Source organism: Lepidochelys kempii, chromosome 6 (genome assembly GCF_965140265.1).
Source record: "Lepidochelys kempii isolate rLepKem1 chromosome 6, rLepKem1.hap2, whole genome shotgun sequence".
Taxonomy (NCBI): domain Eukaryota; kingdom Metazoa; phylum Chordata; order Testudines; family Cheloniidae; genus Lepidochelys; species Lepidochelys kempii.
The window spans coordinates 14,806,318-14,827,098 of NC_133261.1; the positions used below are offsets into that span (position 1 = coordinate 14,806,318).

At 57.4% G+C, this 20,781-nt stretch overlaps 2 protein-coding genes across 2 annotated transcripts; one reads left to right on the top strand and one right to left on the bottom strand.

The window, feature by feature from the left end:
• The first annotated feature begins 2,261 nt into the window (after positions 1 to 2,261).
• On the top strand, positions 2,262 to 13,170 carry RAD9A (RAD9 checkpoint clamp component A). The gene is made up of 12 exons (XM_073346850.1): positions 2,262 to 2,455; positions 8,088 to 8,294; positions 8,554 to 8,624; positions 8,929 to 9,063; positions 9,582 to 9,696; positions 10,212 to 10,311; positions 11,196 to 11,305; positions 11,573 to 11,679; positions 11,771 to 11,835; positions 12,090 to 12,212; positions 12,480 to 12,675; positions 12,910 to 13,170. The coding sequence occupies exons 2-12, from the start codon at positions 8,261 to 8,263 to the stop codon at positions 13,012 to 13,014; spliced, it is 1,161 nt and encodes a 386-aa protein (XP_073202951.1). The 5' UTR covers positions 2,262 to 2,455; positions 8,088 to 8,260; the 3' UTR covers positions 13,015 to 13,170.
• A 1,234-nt stretch (positions 13,171 to 14,404) lies between these two features.
• On the bottom strand, positions 14,405 to 20,247 carry PPP1CA (protein phosphatase 1 catalytic subunit alpha). Its single transcript, XM_073346851.1, has 7 exons — positions 20,047 to 20,247; positions 18,333 to 18,464; positions 17,820 to 18,050; positions 17,247 to 17,351; positions 15,790 to 16,013; positions 15,280 to 15,414; positions 14,405 to 14,833 (listed from the first exon to the last, which is right to left on the bottom strand). The coding sequence occupies exons 1-7, from the start codon at positions 20,099 to 20,101 to the stop codon at positions 14,723 to 14,725; spliced, it is 993 nt and encodes a 330-aa protein (XP_073202952.1). The 5' UTR covers positions 20,102 to 20,247; the 3' UTR covers positions 14,405 to 14,722.
• Positions 20,248 to 20,781: the final 534 nt, after the last annotated feature.

Here is a 20,781-nt window from a genome sequence, read left to right on the forward strand (position 1 = left end):
GAGGGTAGTAATGAGGGATTCTTGCAGTTACAAAGTCTGACAACAGGCAGGTCCCACATGAGGTATTTTTTTGTTAGAATTCCCTATCAAACCAGATCCCTTGGATTCCCTCAAGGCTCCACCCCAGGAACACGTGATCCTGGGCTTGCTGCCCATTATTTTTAGAGCACTTTATTTATTTTCCCTTTCTGTACAGACTCTCCACACCATGGCCCTTTACCCAACATCATTGTTCCCATCTCAGACCGTGGGCCAGTCCCTCAAGGAGTGTAATCCCCATCTCTTTGCTGGGGGCCAGGATGGGTTCCGAAAGCATAGGGAATCCACTGATCAGTTACGTAATGCCTGCTTTGATGTCCCCACCTGTAAGGATACCAATGGGGCCTGCCCGCTACCTAACTCCCTACTTAGGAGGCCTGTCACTGGGGACTTCCTTATTGCTATTGATCTTTTGTGTGGAAGGTGCTCAGATATGATAGTGATGGACAGCAGGCCAAAACTAGATATCTCACCCATCCAGGAGTCAATCTCCCAACACTACAAAAACACTCCCAGAGTCTGGAAATGCTGAAACCCGAGGGGCTGCTCAGCTAAAAGGAACCTTCATGTAGAGCTGCTGAGAGGGGATAGGGGGCTACCAGGGCCCTAGAAGCCTGGCATCACAGAAAGGAGGGGACAGAGGTCGGCTCCATTACCAGTTGCAGTTTGCAGCAAGAAGTACCTCTGACATAACAGTCCCTTTGTGCTGCACAGAACACCCCTTGGAGATAACAGTCAGAGCTCCCGTTTCTCAAGGAAACAAAACTTCCTGTTAGCCCCATAGACTCAGCCCAGTGACAGGAGAGGGAACCAGAGGCTAGTCTGGCTCACACATCACCAGTAGAACGGTTAGATGAGCCAAGTGCTCTTGGTTACACTTGGGCAATCTAATGAAGGCAATGGGGTTAGGACTGTGTGGCTCACATGGGACCAGGACACAACGGTGATGAGGGGGAGGGGAATGTGGCTGCACGTGGCTCACCTGAGGGTGTGACCTGAAGGTCACAGGACAGTTTGGGTGATGACTGCACAGAGGTCAGGATATGGCCTGCCGAATCATTCTTGCTGGTGATGCTACAAGGCGGGGAAGACCTTAGCATAGCTCCCAGCTCCTGGGGAGTTTGAGGCATTTGTGTCACTGAGATGATGAGTACAGGGCCCCAAGAGGTGGGTTTGACAGTCACTCACCAGAACAGAGCTCACCAGAATCGTTTTCCTGTGCTGTGATGGGGAGGCCGCGAGGTCCTGCTCAGCTAGGGCACAGGGAGGGAGCTTCAGCCCCGACAAAGGATCCTGAGCTGGGAAGGGGCTAGGAAAGCCCTTGCAAAGGCTCCTCCTGGTCCCTTTGCTTCTTGTCCTCATCCTCTGCATGAGCAGCTTGTGCCCAGATGAGGTGCCAGTGCCGGGGCATGGCTGAGCGGCCACCTAGATCATGTGCCACAAAGAGGTAGACTGTGGTTGCCCATGGAGACCACAGCTTCCAACAAACCTGGGGTAGCAAGTGTGGGACCTGGGGAGGGAACCTGAGCCTAAAGTCTCCAAGAGGAGAATGAGGTGAGCCCAGAGGGCGGGAAAGAGTCTGGGCCCAGGGGAGGAGACTCGGGGGGGGGGTGTTTGAGTGGGGGCCAGAGGGGCAGCCTGGGCCCCAGGGGGTGGGGTATCTCTGAGATGGGGCAGGGAAAGGAGCCTGAGTCTAGTGGGGTGTGTCTCCGAGCTTGGGAGTGGGTCTCTGAGAGTGGGGGAGGGAGCCCGAGCAGGAGCTGTCTCGGGGGGTGGGGGCAATCTGGGCACCAGGGAAGGTCTGTGAGGGCAGGCGGGGCAGGACCTGAGCCAGGGGGTAGCAGGGGAGGGAGCCTAGGCCGGGGTGAGGCTCTTGGTTGACCCGGCACTCTACCTCCTGCATTCGAGGCCCCATTGGCTGGTAGTTCTGTCCCTCTCTCGTCCCAGCCAATCAGCGTCGTTCGGCTCCTCCAATGGCAGGAGGGGACGAGCCCACCAGGCGAAGTGGCCTGGGTGACGCGGGGACAGCCAGAACAAGGCTCCACCCAGGGAGCTCACGTGGCCTCTAGCCGGGCCGGCGCGGCTCCTCGCTGGAGACTTTGTCACGTGAAGTGAAGAGCTCCCCCTCCACGTGACCCGTGAGCCAGTAGGACAGGCTAAGAGGCGGGCCGAGACCGGGCTCGGCCAATGGGAAGACGGCCGAGGGGAGGGGAGGTGGGTTGCCCAGAAGCGGCGTCACGAGTGGCGCGGGTGCTGGGCGAGAGCATCCGGAAGAGGCGCTGTCTCTCCAGAAGCCCGGGCGCCTCCTGTTCGGGAGCTGTCCGGCGAGTGGCGGGCCGGGCCGCCCCGCTCTGCGCTGGGGTCGCTGGAGATCGGGCAGCACCGAGCAAGGACGGGGAGCGCGCCTCGGGGACAGGTGTGATGGGGCGGAGCTAAGGTGGGCGGGGTTACGGAAGGTGGGCGGGGCTAAGAGCGGTGTCTAAGGCAGGCATGATTGCTCATGCATGGGGTGGCTTGGGGCAGGATTTGGTAGGGTGTGTTGGAGTGGGGCAGGGTACGACAGGGTGCAGATGGATAGTGTGTGGTATGGGGATGGGATGGGTAGGGAGGGGAACAGCATGTGGGGGTAGGACAGGGTGCCAGAGGTGAGGGGAGGTGGGAGAGGGCAGGGTGCTGGAGGTGGTGTGGAAGTTTGGCAGTGTCTGGTGTGGGGTTGGGACAGGACAGGGTGCTGGAGGTGGGCCAGGGCAGGGGAGCAGTATGTAGGAGTGGAGTAGGACAGGTTGCTGGGGGGACAGTGTGTGGGGGGCAGGGACAGGTACTGGGGAGGTGGGGGGCAGTGTGTGGAGGGAAGGACTGGGCGCTGCAGAGTCTGTTGATGCCCCCAGCAGCGGCACACCTGCACTGACAAAGCATCTTCCCTTTCAGTTCTGTTTCCTTGCCTGGGTGGCTGCTCTTGTGCTGGCGGGATCAATAGGCCCTTCAGAGTGGTTTGGATGGGGATGCAGATGGAGAGTTGCAGAAACTGACAGTAGGGCTGCAGGCTCCATGCTAACAAAGCGAGCTGTAGGGAGGTGTGGGCTGGGACCCTCATCACCTGCCTCCAGTCCCAACTGCAGGCATCCCAGTTCAGTCTGGCCTTGGTGACCAGTGTGGTTAGTGATATGGACCATGTCCAGTCTAGGATTTAGGGGAGGGATGGGTTAAATCATAGAATCATAGAATATCAGGGTTGGAAGGGACCTCAGGAGGTCATCTAGTCCAACCCCCTGCTCAAAAGCAGGACCGATCCCCAATTAAATCATCCCAGCCAGGGCTTTGTCAAGCCTGACCTTAAAAACTTCTAAGGAAGGAGATTCCACCACCTCCCTAGGCAACGCATTCCAGTGTTTCACCACCCTCCTCGTGAAAATGTTTTTCCTAATATCCAACCTAAACCTCCCCCACTGCAACTTGAGACCATTACTCCTTGTCCTGTCCTCTTCCACCACTGAGAATAGTCTAGAACCATCCTCTCTGGAACCACCTCTCAGGTAGTTGAAAGCAGCTATCAAATCCCCCCTCATTCTTCTCTTCCGCAGACTAAACAATCCCAGTTCCCTCAGCCTCTCCTCATAAGTCATGTGTTCCAGACCCCTAATCATTTTTGTTGCCCTTTGCTGGACTTTCCAATTTATCCACATCCTTCTTGTAGTGTGGGGCCCAAAACTGGACACAGTACTCCAGATGAGGCCTCACCAATGTCGAATAGAGGGGGATGATCATGTCCCTCAATCTGCTCGCTAAATGGGATTAGATTAGCTCAGTCTCACTAACTCAGGCATTACATTGACTGGCTCAGTGTATGCTAAACATCTAAAGTGCAGTTTGTTTTTTCTTGACTAGGTGTTAGGTTAATCACTGTTATTTAGCCATCTATCTTCCTAACCTGGTGTAGCCAGAGCCCAGGAAGAGGGTGCACCCAGCTCGCTAAGGAGACCTGCAGCTGCTGTGAAAATGGCAGGAGTTGCAATCAGCACAGGACAGAAAGGCTCCCTGGAGAAGGAGGGGGCTGATTAAAAGAAGGGGAGAGGTTAGGAACGTGGGCAGTGACTTGCAAAATGAGGCACTGAATGGGCAAGTGCAGCTGGGACACCTGAGAGGGATGATCTGCCAGCCAGAACCTGGCTGGGAGATGGGACAGCCAGAGTGGCCAGAAGGAGCTGGGGGGAGGACACGTGGCAAAGGAGACCACCTGGGTCTGTGATGGGATGAGGCTGCAGGAAAGGCTGGTGCAGGTTGAGGCTGGTGTGCGTCTCCCACAGCAGGAACGGAGCCCTGTTCTTTGCAGAGCTGAGGCAGTTGGGATGTTGTGTTTGGGAGCTGGGTTTCTCGGAACCAGAAAGGGATTGACAAACCCTAGGGCATGAGAAGAGCCACAAAACAGTACAGGGAGCTGGAGGGGGAGACTCCAGAGAAGGGGGTGTGGGGGGGGGGCAATCGGCCTAAGGGCAAGGGAATGAGCCCCCAGGAGGGGGAGGGGTAACATGCAGGGGCAAGATTAGGAGCTCCAGCAGGGGACTAAGAAAGTAAATCTACCTCCCTTGATTCTTCTTGAAGCTTCAGTCTGACAGGGGTTCTCCTTCACTTCCCGCTAGGCACTCCTGTGTGGCTGTTCAACAGCTGCCTAGCCCCACCCCAGAGGTGGCTGCACATTAGTGCTGGATAAGGGCAGGGCCGGTGCAACCATTAGGTGAATGAGCCGATCGCCTAGGGCATCAAGATTTGGGGGCGCCAAAAAGCGGTGCCCCCCAATTTTTTTTTTTTTACATTTTAAACTTGTCTTTTCTCTGAGCATGGGCACTGCCTGGCCGCCGCGCAGCACCGGGGGACGGACCCTGGGTGCAGCTTTCACTGTGGCGGGCGGGGCAGCACTGCGGGCAGTAGCAGATTCATCATGGTGCCAGGCCCACACTCCGAAGGGGCCCCAGCGGCCACTCTTCTCCGTCCCCCGCCCTCCCCTGCAGGGGCAGAAGCTTGGTGCTGGGGCTCTGTTCTACTTCAATAAGGCAGGCTGTGCCTGCAGCCTAGCTCCTCCCCTCCCCCGCCTCTTCCCCCAGCGTGCTGGGTTCCCACCTCCCCCTCTCACTCCCTCTTCCTCCCTGCCACCGATCAGCTGTTGCCAGGGAGAGGGAGGAAGTGGAGAAGAGGCAGGAGCGGGGCCTTGGGGGAAAGGGGTGGAATCGGGGTATATCCCCTCCAGCCCCCTGCCGTGAGCCGCTCAGGGCAGGGGGCTGGGAGCATCCCCATGACCCTAGCCCACACCTCCAGCCCTCTGCCCTGACCCCTGCACCCCCCACACCTCCCAGCCTTGACCCCTGCACCCCCCACAAATACCCAACCCCCGCACACCACATGCCCTGACTCATGAACCCCCCTCACACACACCCTCAGTCCTGACTCCTGCACCCCCACATATACCCAGCCTGCCCACCTCATGCCCTGACTCCTGCACATCTCCACCCCCAGCAGGGACTAATCCTCCCCCCATGACCCACTGTGCTCATCTTGCCCCTGGCCCCTGTCTTGCTCCAGCTGGGGATCAATCCTTCCCCCCCACCATGCCCAGTTGTCAAGGTGGATAAAAATCAATGACTTAAAAAAAATGGATTTTTTTTAATTTAAATCGGATTTTTGAGGGAAAAATCCATCTAAAGATACATTATATCTTAATTAAAACTATGATGGAATAGGGATTATAAATTCTAATTCTATAGTATGAGACAATATATTCATGTAATGTTTAAGAAAAGTTTTGTAAATGATTTCTAATAGTTCATGGATTAGGGACCCAATCTTATGGGGTTCTGTATAGATTATTTATGTTAATTTTTCTATCTACCCAATGGGACTCAGTGCTCAGTCTAGAAGATACCTTCAGAGATGCTTAGTTTTGCAGTTCTCAAACTGTGGACTTGTGTCTCCAGAGATAACACGGTTGTTAACAGCAAAAATGTTTTAAATAAATAAATTAATGTATAGAGGTGAGAAATAACAGACCTCAACTCTATTGTCCCTCTGCAAATTTGTGTACACAGGGTCAACCCCTTACCTCTCTTTAAAAGTGAAAGTTTCAAAAAGTTCAATGAATAGAAGAATAGAATTTGGGGCAGAATAGATCTGGACAAGGAGAAGAAGTCTGGAGATAAATGAGAGAAGTGAGGGACATATGCTTTTTTTTGTTAAAATATTTTATGTTTGCTGTTGAAGAAAAAAATCGAGACTACTTAAAAATCAAAGACTACTTATGCTTTTTTTTGTTAAAATATTTTATGTTTGCTGTTGAAGAAAAAAATCAAAGACTACATATCTTTTTTTTTTGTTAAAATATTATAAATGTTAAAAATCAAAGACTACATATGCTTTTTTTTGTTAAAATATTTTGTTTGCTGTTGAAGAAAAAAATCGAGACTACTTAACGTTGTTGTTTTAGCTAAGTAAAACAATTTAAATGTCTTTCTGGTGATGTTCTCCTCCTAAAACAGCCTGGCAAGAAAATCCTCCAAATATTAATGATTAACCTCTTGAATTGAAGATAGTTCACCTCCCAATGACTTCATAAATATCTGCTCCAATTATCTTTGATAAATGAAATAACCAAACAATCATTCATTTTCATCTGAAAAGTTTTCAAAAATAAATCATTTAAAAAATGTATAGTGTGTACCTTCTAAAAATGAAACCTACATCTATCTCTGAGTTGTGAAGAATATGTATTAAGGTTATAACAACCAACAAGAATGCACTTTTATGTAGAAACCCATGATTAAATCAAGTCTTTCTAACTAGTGATTTAAGTCATGATTTAAATCAAATCCACCCTGCCTGCTGTGTTCTTGGCCCGGCCTCTTCATTCCCCAGAGGGGCCCACAAAAAGTTAATCCAGCCCTGAGGGGAGCCGGGCCGGCTCCCTCCAGGGTGGGGAGCACGGGGCCTGGCCTGCTCTGAGGCGGAGCACAGCCCCTATGGGCCCACAAGATGGGCCAGGCTTGTCCCACCTAAGGCAGGACCCTTCGCAGAGCAGGGCTGTGGCAAGACCAGATGGGAGCTGCAGGCGGGCGCTAGGGGGATGGAGCGGGACTCCTTGCCCAAAGCCTGAGGGTAAGGGATAGCTCAGTGGTTGGAGCATTGGCCTGCTAAATCCAGGGTTGTGAGTTCAGTCCTTGAAGGAGCCATTTAGAGATCTGGGACAAAAATTGGGGATTGGTCCTGCTTTGAGCAGGGGGTTGGACTAGGTCCCCTGAGGTCCCTTCCAACCCTGATATTCTATGGTACCTGGGTACCTGCCACTGCCTCCCCGTGTGCCCCCTGCAGCCTCAGTGACCCCTGCCTGCCCCCCTCATTCTACATTTGGCCCAGGACATTTTTAAATTTCTTGGGGCAGTTTACCCATCTCAGGATTTCTGTGGGAAATGCTCACCTGGAGCCACAGCTGGTCAATGCAGAGACAAGCAGGCACCATGAGGCATTATAGTTACCAAACATGGAAACCTCCCCCTCTGGGTACCTAGAATGTGTGTGTGTGCGATGTCATTTTCCTCGTCATGCGCAGCCATCACCCGTTCTGACAGATTGTTTTAGTGCTAAGTTGACTAGTTTTCGGAGGTTGTCGACTGAGGCTAACTATTTTTGTTGAGTTGTTTCAGATCTAAGACTCTGGCAAGTGCTGCTGCATCAAGTATTAACTTTGTGTCAGTTGTGTGTGTATGTTCAGTGTTTGAGTGTATATGTTTATGTGCAACTATGTGTGTGTAGGTTGTTGAAATTTGTCCTATTGATATTGTCATTGCCACTTTGTACCGTAGTGAAGCAGTACGAGGGGAGGGGAAAGGAGGGGAAGGGGGGGCGCAATGTGGAAGTTTTGCCTAGGGCGCAAATATCCTTGCACCAGCCCTGGGTAAGGGATCCCTGTGCATACAGGGGAAGTGCTTTGGGATCCTTCAGGGGAAAGGAACTAGAGATGTGCTGAGTTGATTATTCAGGGTGGTGTCTCTCCCATTTCTTCCCAGCATGTTGTACTGATTAGTCCCTGGAAGAGGCCTCAGTGCAGCACGCAAGGCACAGACTCTCCCCACCACAGGGCTGGATTATCTTGGGGTTCACGGCGCTGTGACCGGGGTTAGAGTTTGACACTCTCCCCACCCAAGGGTGGGAAAGAGCCCAGCTGCATCACTCTGTGGCCATGAGGTGCCTTGTTACCGGGGGCAATGTCAAAGGTGCGTGCAGGGCTACCAGCTGGGCATGGGGATGGGGAATAGGATGTGAGGCCTTTCCCCCTAAGGGTCACTGGCTCCCATCTGGCCCAGGGCAGAGGGACTGGTCTCAGCAGGGTGGGGAATGGGACACGGGGCCTTTCCCCTCTAGGGGGCGCTGGCTCCAAATGGCCTTTCTTCCTGCCTCAGAGAGCAGGAGTTTAGGGGAGTTGGGGTGGGATGGGTCTGGCGCAGGGTCACTGTCTCTCTCCTTCCCCCCCAGTCATAGGGAAGGCCGTGCACTCTCTGTCCCGCATCGGAGACGAGCTCTATGTAGAGCCCACGGAGGATGGGGTAAGGGGGGGTTTGTTCTAACTGTTGGGGGGCACCCTTCTGATCTGAGGGGGAGGGAAGAACTGAAGGGGGTTGTCAGCAGAGGACAGGGGTGTCTAATCAGGGTTTGGGAGTTGTCACTGAGCTCCAAGAGGAGCAAGCTGGGTCGCTCTCTGGTTGGTTATGGGGCTGGCTCTCCTGCGGGGGGGTTGGTTGGTGATGGGGCTGGCTTTCCCATGGGGGAGGCGGAGGAGCTGGTTGGTGGCGGGGCTGGCTCTCCCCGTGTTGGGCTGGTCGGTGATGCGGCTGGCTCTCCTCTCCACAGCTCTCCCTGCGTGCTGTGAACTCTTCCCGCTCAGCCTACGCCTGCTTCTTGTTCGCCCCACTCTTCTTCCAGCTTTACGAGGAAGGGAACTTGGACCCCGATGGGGAGACCTTCCGCTGCAAGGTCCTCATGAAGGTGAGGCTGTGGTGCCATCAGGGTGTCAAGGGTGGGCCTCAGAGGGATGCCCCAGGGCATAGGGATATCTGGGATATGGGAAGCCCAGCAGAGGGCCCTGGCTCTATGGTGGGGGAGTAGTCCATTTGCCCAGGGAGAGCTGGGCTCAGGGCTGTGCCCCTGGCTGCACCCCTGGCCGCACCCCTGGCCTGTGCTGTCTCCTAGCAGCCTGTGTGCCTAGTTCCTGTGTCCCAGGGGCTCGCCTGCAGGGAGCAGGAGCTTGTGACTTCCTTTGCCCTGGGCAGTGAGTGCAGCTGGCACAGGGTGTGGTGGGGGAGTGAGGAAGGGATCGGGGCTTGGGACCATCCTGTTCCATGGGAAAGAATCTTGGTGTGAATCTGCAGGAGTCCTGGGTTCTCTCCCTGGCTCTGGAAGGGGAATTGGTGTCTCATGGTTACAGCAGGGGAGCTGGGAGCCATTTCCCCAGCTGTGTGGCGGGAGGTGCAGGTGGTGACAGGGTGGTGTCTATGACCCCCTAGTCCTTCCTGGGTGTGTTCCGCTCGCTGCCCTCGCTGGAGAAGACTGTGGAGAAGTGTCTGATTTCCCTGAACCCCCGGGCCAGCCGGCTGGTTGTCCAGCTGCACTGCAAGTACGGTGAGTGCACTGCTGCTGGGGAGCCCTCTAGTGGAGTGGGAGGTGGGGATCTGGGTGGCCCTGCTGGGACAAGAAGGGGTGTCCAGGAAACTCCATTAGCAGGGTGGGGGAGGGAAATGAGGGAGCCCTCCAATGACAGGGGGCACCTCAGGGGTCCAGTGACGGTAGCAGGGGGCCTGGATGGAGTGAGTTTGGGTTGGAGGGCTGGGGCAAGCGGAGCTGGGGGCCAGGTGGGCAGAGGGGGCCCTGCAATGAATGGTACTGGGAAGCGGAAGGGGGCCTGCAGGTGGGCAGGGCCAAGGGGTGAGTGAAGCTTTGGGGGCGGGGGTGTGTGTGTGTGTGTGTGGCAGTTTCCAAGGGTCAGACCCTCGGCCTGGTTCCCTGTTGAACACAGGGCCAGGCTGGTGAGGTGCATTGGGGAGGATCTGCAGGGGTGGGTTCTGGGCTGGTGATGGTCCTGATGCCAGGGCAAAGACGGCCCTGGCCCTGAGCTGCTGTCCCGATGCCCTTGCCAGGAGTCACCAAGACCCACAACTTGTCATTCCAAGAGTGCGAGTTGCTGCAGGCCGTTTTCAACAAGGATCTGTGCGCCAACATGCTGCGCGCCCCTGCCCGGTGAGTGGCCTCTGCCAAGTCAGGGGAGAGGAAGCAAAGCATGAGGTATAGCTGAGGAGTTCACAGCCTTTTTCTTTCTGAGGCCTCCCTGCATGCTATAAAAATTCCAGGGCTCAGTGGGGAGGCCTCCAGGCTTCAGCTACCAAAGCAGGGGCGTCTTCTGGGAGGGAGGGACATGAGCCCGCTGGGGCTGGGACTCAGGGGCTTCAGCCGCAGTGTCAGGGGGGATCTTGGGACTGTGGGCTTCAGCCACTGGGTGAGGGGAGGAGTTCTGGGCTTTAGCCCTGTGGGGCTGGGGGCTTCTGCCTTATGGGGCACCAGGGCTCGGCGCGCCAGGCTTTGGCCCTGCAGCTTCACTTCTGGCTTTAGTCTCGCGGGGGAAAGGGACTTGGGGTTCCGGGCTTCAACTGTGGAGCCCGCAGACCCCTGAAACCAGTTCGCGGCCTCCCTGGGGTGCTGTGGACCCTTGGTTGAGAACCACAGATATAGATGAGGGGAGCGCAGAGAGATTGGGAACATATGCTGGCTCCCTTAGGTGCTAGTTTGGGGTGGGAAGATCGGGGGGGCAGAAGCGGTCTCTCTGGGGTGCTAAGTCGGCATGGAAGAGGTTGGAGGTTCGGGGGGGCACAGCTGGCTCTCTAGGGCGCTAGGTTGGCACAGAGAGGGTAGGAGGATTGGCGTCACAGCTGGCTCTCTGGGGTGCTAGGTTGGCACAGGTGGGAGGATCGAGGGGCACAGCAGGCTCTCTGGGGCAGTAGCTTGGCACGGAGGGGGTGGGAGGATCGGGGGTTCAATTGGCTCTCTGGGGCGCTCCACGGAGTGGGTGGGAGGATGCAGCTATGTCTGTAGGGTGGGGCTCACAGCTCGCTCACCTCTGGTGGCAGGGTGCTGGTGGATGCTGTGGTCCATTTTCCGGTGACACTGGCCGAGGTGACGCTGGGGGTCAGCCCTGCCGGGAAGGTGAGCTTCCGCAACTACCTGGATGAGGAGACAGGTGAGCCAGCCCGCCCACCATGGGCTTCATCCTAAAGAGACACAGCACGGCCCAGTCCTCCTGCCATGGGGCTGGATTGGAGCTGGCACCCCCTAGAGGGGAAGAGCCCCATGTCCAACTCCACAAGCCCTGGTGTCTGAGCTGGCTGGCATCTCTGGGGCGGGAGGTTTTGGCAGCTGTTTATGGAGAGTGGCCGGTGGGTCCTGGGGGGTGGCTTGGCAGTGTGGGGACACCAGGAGGCTGATGCTGAGCCCCCTCTGTCCCCAGAGCCCAGCAGGATAATGGTGACCGAGCTGTGCCTCTCTGAGGATGAGTTCCAGGATGTCCAGGTGCAGCAGCAGTCCCATGTCACCTTCTGCCTCAAGGAGTTCCGGGTGAGCAAGCAGGGCCCCCCTGCCCCCCAGCTCTTCTGCTCTAGCCCCAGAGGGTGAGGCTGCCTCACTGACCCTGTCTGTCTGCCCCTAGGGTCTCCTAAGCTTCGCCGAGTCCTCCAACCTGCCTCTCAACATCCACTTCGACTCCCCCGGCAGGTATGTCCAGGCCAAATGTTTGTGGGGTGGGGATGCTCCCTCTACCTCAGTGCCCTGAGCTGGCTCTCTCCAGATGGGATCACGTACTCATTGCCACTCACTCCCTGCCCCTCTGGATTGGCTGGGGTCGCATGTGGACTCCCCAGCCTCCTGCTGTAGCTCTCTTTTTTGCTCTGTACACACCCTCTGCTGTCCCTGTAGAGTCTTGGACCGCCCCTCCCAATCTGTCTCATCCCCCTGTGCTATCCCTGCAGGCCAGCCATCTTCACCCTGTCAGACCCCCTGCTGGAAGTGCACCTGGTCCTGGCCACCCTGTCAGACCCCAACAGCAGCTCTCAGGTCCGTTCCACAACCTTGCAGGCTCAGCCGGCCAATGGGTAAGCAGGGCCCTGTGGGTTTGAAAGTAGCATTCACAGTTGTCATTAGAGTTCAGAGTGAACAGCCCCATCAGACTAGTTGGCTGCCACCTCCCTCGTAGAGCTGCTGTTGCAGGCTGTCTGCAGACTCAGGTAGCAGCTTCTGTGGGGAAGCCTAAGGGTGGGAGAGCTGGGTTACTGGGCTGGCCACAAGGGGGAGGGGTAAGGACCCCATCTCCAGAGGCAGGGTTTGACTGTGGCCCCAGCCCCACTCCCTTCTCCCCACAGTGCCTTTCCCCTGGCTACTGCTGATGACTTCACAGCCGATGATATTGATTCCTACATGATTGCTATGGAGACCACATGTGAGGAGGGGCCAGGGCTGCCCTCCAGCCCCACCTTTCCCCAGAGATGCCCCCATCCGTGCGGTGCCATGGAGAGCGATCTGGAGGTGGCTGTGCCAGGGACCCCCCCCCAAAAAAAGGTATGTGGTGGTGACTGGGGGGGTGCCCTAATGTGGGCAGAGGCATCAGGGCTGTTCTGTGGAGGGGAGCTGTGTGGACTCCCAGTTGCTGGTGGCAGGGGTGTATGGGAGCCTGGGGGGAATGGGACCATGTGGGTGGAGGGGGAGCATGGGTGGAGAGGGAAGCTGGGGAGTCCTCTTACCCCGCCCCCCATCTCTCCCCCCTGCCCCCACATCCTGCTGCATCTCTTTCAGTTCCGCTCCTTGTTCTTTGGGTCGGTGCTGACCCAGTCTCAGGCTGGGACCCATCCAGGGCCCAGCCAGGATGTGCTGGCTGAGGACAGCGAGGGAGAGTCCTGAGAGGTCACCTTCTGCAGTGTGGCTCCAAGCCCCCAAGAACCTGCATGGAGAAGCTGGACTTTACAACCCCATTACCTCTGCTGAAGCAGGGCTAGGGATGCTGCTTCCAAGCCCCTGTGAAGACATTGCCCTGTAAATAAAGCTTTTATAATAAAACATGCTGCTGCCTGCAGGGCTGCTGCTGGGGCTGAAGGAGAAGCTCTGCTCCACCCCCAGCCAGTTGGCGGGGCTGCGGGCAGGATCCTTTCCTTCCCACACCTTGCAAAAGCTAGGCCAGGCTGTTCCATCCCCCCAGTGCCTCTTACTGTAGCTAAGCTAGCTGGTCTCCCTGCTGCTTGCCTAGGTCCTTCTTGCAGGGCTGGTGGGTTTGAGGCTGTGACAGGGGCTGTATCTGCCCCAACTTGCCCTGCAGGGACTGTCCTCGCTCAGGGCAAATTCCTGGGAGCTGCTGGAGCCCTGCTGCTGGCCGTGAGTGAGCTGGCTATGGAGCTGAGCTGCTGGGCTAACAACAGCCACAGGCTGAGCAGCTGGGGCACACTGTAACCCTCTTACTGCCCAGGAGCACCATCCCACCCAGCCCTGGGGTCCAGTAAGCAGTCTCCCCACCCCACCGTTTCCCTGGTTAGAAGCCAGCAAATCTGCAGCTGCCAGTGTGCATGGTGTCTACCTCGGCTGAGGGAAGCTGCCAGACTGTCTGCTGGGGGGCCACAAACTAGGCAGAGCACGGGGCTGTCCCCTGCTCCTGGGCACCTGGCTCTTATTAGCCCTGCTGCTTCCCAGCCACACTGGGGGCAGAAAGAGCAGGCCCATGCTTTCCCCCTCCAGCACACTCCCATTGTAATGGCTGTCATATCCCCTTCCAGGCAGCTGAGTTCACCCAATATCCTCTGCTACAGTGACCCCCACATGCTGCCTCCTCCCATCTTAATGAGGGGGCAGTCTGGGCTCAGCTGCCACTGACACCCTCAGCACCCCCTTCTGGCAGGGAGCCCTTGGCTCCTGGAGCCATCAAGGTCCCTGCAGGGGCTGTGGCCCCCTGCACTCCATCATACCAGGCTAGTTCATGGCCCCACCATAATACAACCCCAACCGATGGTGTAGGGGCAGCACAGCTCTCCCCAGAAGTGGCTGCACATCAGCACTCCGCCAGGGAAGGGGGGGGGCGCGTGAGGAGGTGCTGGGGGCTGGAAGGCGCTAGGCCCCTGCTCACAGGTCAGAAAGGAGCGCCCTGTGGCATTGGCTGCAACAGGCAGGGGCTGAGGGGAGATACCATTGTCCGCTCCCAGGGGCATTAGAGCCTCAGCATGGGGCAAGACAGGGTATTCCCTGCATAGCCCCTCAGAGAGCCCCTGCCATGGGTTGGGAATGGAGGGACAGGGAGGCAGCAGGGTAAGAATTTCTGGTAAATATTTATTCAAAAAAAATCTTCTCAGCATTGTGGGGGAGGGGCAAGGGGCTCAACTGGCAAAATAGACTTGATCCAAAAAGGTTAAACCCACTCCCCCAGAATCAAGAGCCCTCTCTGGCTCCCTCTCCCCAGAGCAGGATTTTTGGTATCAAACTCCAGGAGTTTAAAAATAATAAATCAGCTCTGCCCCAGGCAGGCAGGGTGGGCACTAGACAGCAGAGCCCCTCTGTGCAGAGAACTAAGGACAGGGCAGTGAAGGGGCACCCCCAGTCCATGGGGTAGGGCAGGGGGAGCAGCTGGTTACTTCTTGGCCTTGGCTGAGTTACGCGGGGGTGTGACAGGGCGCCCGCCGGGGTTCAGGCCGCTGAACTGCCCGTACTTGCCCTTGTTCTTGTCAGCCGGTTTCAGGATCTGCAGGAGAAGAGGCAGGTTGGATGCAGAGAAGGGGGTCCCAGCCTGCTGGGCCCTGCCCCTCAAGAGCTGGCACAGGTACTGGGCCAGGGCCCATTCCAGCCCCCGCAGCCCAGAGGATCTACTGCTCTTGAAATTTCAGCCCCGCCCCATCACTGAAGAAGTGGCTGCCATAGGGACACCTCCTCAGAGTCCAGACTTGGGGTCCCCACAGCTCCTCTAAGGCCCAGACCCTTCCCCATCTGGGCTGTTACTGGAAAGGGGGGTTGTCCTCTGCAGGAGGTTTTGTCCCCCACTCGCCATTATCCCAGCTGATGTCTGACACCCCTCCCAGCTCCCCCTGGCAGGGAGCTCAGGCTGCAGGGCCAGGGCTGCCGCAGGGTGCTGGCTCCACACCCCCCCTGCCCCAGCAGGGTGGGCATGGCACTGCCCTGCCCCGGGCTCACCTGGAAGGAGCACATGAGCGTCTCGTCCACACTCATCATAGCGCCTGCGTTGTCAAACTCGCCGCAGTAGTTGGGGGCTGAGAAGAGTGTCACCAGCTGGCGCTTGGCAAAGAACTCGTAACCATCCTCCACCACCTGGGGCAGGGAGACAGAAGTTAGTATCTGGCCCGACCCAGCCCCAGGCACCCCACTCCATGCCCCCAGCTCTGCCTGACCCCCAAACTGGCACAGCCTGGCACCACAGACTAACCCCTCTCTGTCACCCACATGGGACGCAGGAGCAGGAACAGACTGATCCAAACAATGCAAGCCACCCCCAGCCAGCAGGTTCCTGTACCCCAGCCAGGGGAAGCCCCACCAGAGAGCACCCCACACAGTTCTGACGATGGCCCTCCATCCAGACCCACGGCCCCCCAGCCATCCCAGCCCTTCTGATGCCCCTCAATCTCATCCAACAGCCCCCTAGTGCTGGGCTCCCCTGCCCCCCCCCCCCCCCCCCCCCGCTAGTACCTGGTGTGCCCGACAGATAAGGTCCAGGTCGTGTTTGTGCAGGAACTTAGCGACCACCTCAGAGCCAAAGGTGAAGGAGACGCCGCGATCATTCTCGCCCCAGCCCTGGACATCCTTATCGGGGTCAGACCAGAGGAGGTCGCACAGCAGGCCCTGATCTGGCACGTCCGTGGGGCGCATGATCCTGCGGATCTGCTCCATCGACTGCAGGTCTGGCGAGAGCCCTGAGGGGAGGGGGGAAATTAGTCTGTTAGATTCCGCCCCACACACTGTGGTAGCATATTAATAGGGCCCTTCGTTTTCAGTTTTTATTTTATTTAATTTTCTCCAGGAATTTATCAGTGTTTATTACCACAACACCACCACCAGGTGAAAAATCAGTGCAAAAAACTTAATTTTTCTGGGTAAATATTGGTTTTATTTTGGTGGACGGAAGGACGGGGGAAAAGTATTCAGTAAATTAATGCTGTGAATTCCATTCATCAATGTGGTTTGCTGCAGAACTAAACAGAACTCAAAACACAATGTCACCTCTGAGTTTAAGAAAACAATAGATCTCTAATCCCCAAATAAAGCTTTTTATTTGAACAGTTTACTGGTGTAGACTTAGAACTATTTGCATATAAATATTTACATTTAATAATTGGGCCACACCATTTGCAGCACATACACTCAACTTCATCCTTTTCTCATGTTTTTGTTTTTGAAAACTTTTGAATACTTCCTTCTGTTCAGAAATGTATTCTGATACAGATTTTCTTCTCATTTTAGTGTGTCAGATCTTTAAACCGTTATCTGCTAACAGCTTGAAATGTGTACGTGGTGAGCATGAGATTCATAAGTATGTTCAGATGCACATGCACTTCAGATTTTGCATGTTGCCTCTTTATTTCTTGCATGTATCTTCTAGACCAATACATAGCCTTAGTTCAACAGGCAGCTTTGCATATACACAGACTAATGTATTATCGTGATACATATAGCTCATGCAATGCTTTGTATTTTCCTAATCAAACATTTTTTTATATATATTTGAATGACGGAAAAGTAGGGTGAAAATCAGAAAAAAAAATGAATAATACTTTTTGTAAAAACCTGGGGATTTTTCGGTAAAAATCAGTTTAAACTGAAAACAAAGGGGCTTACATTTTAATTATCCCACCATACACAGCCCCTATAGCAACTCCCTGCCCCCCAATATCTGCCTTGCAGCAGCCCACCCCAGATGCTCCCACCCCCACAGCTCTCCCAGCATCCATTAGCCCTACCCCAACACCCTGCCCTGATCAAGTGCCCACAGCCCCATGGGACACTAGCACCCTCCGCCTTCCCCAGCAGTGCCCTCTACTGGATGAAGCCCACACTGGAATTCCTGAAACACCCCACTAGGTTGTCTCCCTGCCCCGCCCCCCCAGGACAGGGTCACTGCCCCACACACCCTGCAGCCCCTCCCACACCTCCATGGCCGCAGAAGATCTTCTCGTCCACAATGGCAGCGATGGGCAGGCAGTTGAAGCAGTCGGTGAACGTCTTCCACAGCTTGATGTTGTAGCGCCTCTTGCCTGTGGGGGGATGGGAGTCCAGTCACTGTGGGAGACACAGGAGCTGCCCCCCCCCCCCCCCAGGCTGGGCCCTGGCCTGCTGGGAGAGACCTAGGCCACACAGGGAGCCAAATGAACTGTACAGTGACGGCACATAGGGCCTTCCTCTGTAGGGGGTGCCAGTCAGACCCTGTCAGCTAGGGGGCACATGGGATATAGGGCAGAGGCTGCCCTCTGCCATGGACATTGGCACACTCACGGTTCGGGGTGTAGAGGATATGGTGGTCAGGGCAGAGGGGGTACAAGAGTATAGATACGGGGTGGTGGAGGATATGGAGTGTACAGGGGGCAGAGTAATGCAGGCACACTCATCATAGAAGCCGTAAACGCGGTTGATGCTGGAGCGCTCATGGTAAGGGTGAGGGGAGCTGGGTTGGGGGGGGGAATTTGGGGGGCCAGGTGGTGGTGGTGAGGGGCCCCCACACTCACACTCATCGTAGAAGCCGTAGATGCGGTTGATGCTGGCACACTCATGATTGCCGCGCAGCAGGAAGAAGTTCTCAGGGTATTTGATCTTGTAGGCCAGCAGGAGGCAGATGGTCTCCAGCGACTGCTTCCCCCGGTCCACATAGTCTCCCAGGAAGAGGTAGTTGCTCTCAGGCGGGAAGCCTCCGTACTCAAAGAGCCGCAGCAGGTCGTAGTACTGCCCATGGATGTCACCTGGGAGGTGAGGAGGTGAGTACAGCAGCTACCACAGCCAGGCCTAACCCGCCTCCCCCACAAAGCCAGGGTCCTCCCCCCACAGACCTAGGGATCCCTCCCACCTCTGGAAAAGGCCAGGAAGTGGGCCACGGATCCAGCCCTGGCTTACCCCCCACCGAGCCCAAGCCAGCGAACCCCCCCCCCCCCCCCCCGAGTGAACAAGAGGTGCAGGGAATCCCCCCAGCCTCTACCCCATGGCTGCTAGGAGGAAGGTTCCCACCCCTGACCTTGTTCACTCACCGCAGATTTTCAGTGGTGCCTCCAGCTCCAGCAGGATGGGCTGGCTCAGGAAGATCTCCCGCGACTTGAGGCAGAGGCCCCGGATCTCACTCTCCGTCAACTGCACGTTCTTGCCGGGCCGGGAGCCTTGCACTGCAACACAGCACAGCGGGCGTCTCTGCTGGGCTGCGGTCATAGCCCCTGCAAAGCTCACAGACCCCCCCAGCTCAGGGCAAGGCCCCAGCTCCAGCTGGAATGGTTCAAGGGACTACAGGGCTGAACTGCCTGAGGCTTTTCTGGGCAGGCCTATGTACCCACCCCCCACACACACACACGGGCAGGTTAACAGGTGAGTCAAGACCAGCAAAGGGGGAGGAGGTGTCAAGGAGCCCTGGCCCAGCCTAGGTCCTCACCAGCTCTGTGCAGCCGGCTCAAGAGGCGCAGTGAGGCTGGACCCAGACCCACCAGGGCATCTCATACAGGACCTTCGGCCAGAACCCATATGGGATCTTCAGACACTCTACCAGTTAGAGGAGAGCTCGTACCCCCTACAGACGAAAGGCCCTGCATCCCATTTCCTCACCCCTCTGAGCCAGCCAGTCCCTCCACCCCAGGGCAGGATTGGACCCAGCACCCCCAGTGGGGAAAGGCCCCATGTCCCATTCTCACACCCCTCTAAGCCAGCAAGTCCTCCCACTCTGGGGTTGGATCAGAGCCAGTGCCCTCTAGAGGAAAAGGTCCTGTATCCCATTCCCCACCCCCTCCGCTCCTGGTCACACTAAAGCCCTTTTCAACACTGCAGGCTGCAAGAATACACGTTTTAAGAAGCAGGGTGGCCTGGTAGTTGATACTGGATTGTGAGACCAGGCACCTGGGTTCTTTCTCCAGCTCTAAACTGTTCTGTAACCTTGGGCCACTCAATTTCCCCATATGACACACAGAACTAATGCTTCTGCTTTGCCTTTGTGATGCATGGGGATGCGAGATCAGATAATCTGCCGCTCAGCAACTGCTCCGGTCCAGGGTCCAGCCCCAGGGGTCAACTACCACCCAAAAAGCGTAGCTAGGGTCGCCCACCCAAACACCCGTAGTATTATAAGGGTGCAGGGAAGTAACAGCTAATCTCTCCCTCCCTTTTGTTAGCAGCACTGGGAGAGCAGAGGTCGCACTGGGACCACCGTCACCTCCCCCCACACCGGTCTGACTCTTTCCACAAACGCCCCCCTCTTCCCGGTCTCCCCTCCCTCCACAAACGCCCCCGCCCCCAGGGGTCTCCCCCTCCAGCGGCGATCAAGTGCCCACACCGCCCCCGGGAATGGGAGAGTCCCTAGCTCCTCCCTGGGGCCTAGGAACAGCGAGTCCCACCCAGGACTGCCATGAAACGTACACGCCAAGGGCCCGGCCGGCGTGGGGCAGGCAGCAAGCGGCCGGGCCGCTACCGGAGCCCCGGTCCCCGCCCTGCACGAAGGGCCCGCCCTGACCCCCGCCCAGGAGCGCGCTGCAGGCAGGGAGACCCGAGCGAAAACAAAGGAACCCACGAAGTCAACACGGAACTTCCCGGAGCGCCCGGCCCGTTCCAGCCACAGCGCCCCGGGGCTCCCCGCGGCCGACCCCGCCACAGCCCAGCCCGTGCGGGGCGGGGGGCAGGGCAGGAGCCAACCGGACAAATCCCCAGCACCGCCCCACGCCCTCCATCGCCCCCGCTCGGGCTCCTCCCGTCCCGGCCCCACCGCACCTTCCAGCAGCCGCCCGATGATGGAGTCCAGGTTGAGTTTCTCGCCCTCCGACATGGCGGCTCTGCGGGGGGAGGCCCGGACTCCTGGGTTCCTCACGCTGCACTCACCCCCCGCCCGCCTGCTTGGCTCCGCGAGGTCCGGGCCGAGAGCCTGGCTCTGACTGACTGACTGACTGCCGCTTTCAGCTAGGAGGCGGGTCGGGAGCGCCGCGCCCCCTAGAGGAGTGGAGGGATTATGAGCAGACACGGGCCTATAGCCCCGGGGGAGGGCGCGGCTCCGCAGCGCGGCCTCTGCCAGCAGGGGGCGCTGCAGGGAGCGGGGTGGGGGCGCTGGCTGGAGCAGGGGGAGCTCCCGGCTACTCCAGCTCCAGCCTCTGCCAGCAGGGGGCGCTGCAGGGAGCGGGGTGGGGGCGCTGGCTGGGGCGGGGGGAGCTCCCGGCTACTCCAGCTCCAGCCTCTGCCAGCAGGGGGCGCTGCAGGGAGCGGGGTGGGGGCGCTGGCTGGGGCGGGGGGAGCTCCCGGCTACTCCAGCCACAGCCTCTGCCAGCAGGGGGCGCTGACTGGGAGGAGGGAAGCTCCCGGCTACTCCAGCTCCAGCCTCTGCCAGCAGGGGGCGCTGCAGCGAGCGGGGTGGGGGCGCTGGCTGGGGCGGGGGGAGCTCCCGGCTACTCCAGCCCCAGCCTCTGCCAGCAGGGGGCGCTGACTGGGAGGAGGGGAGCTCCCGGCTACTCCAGC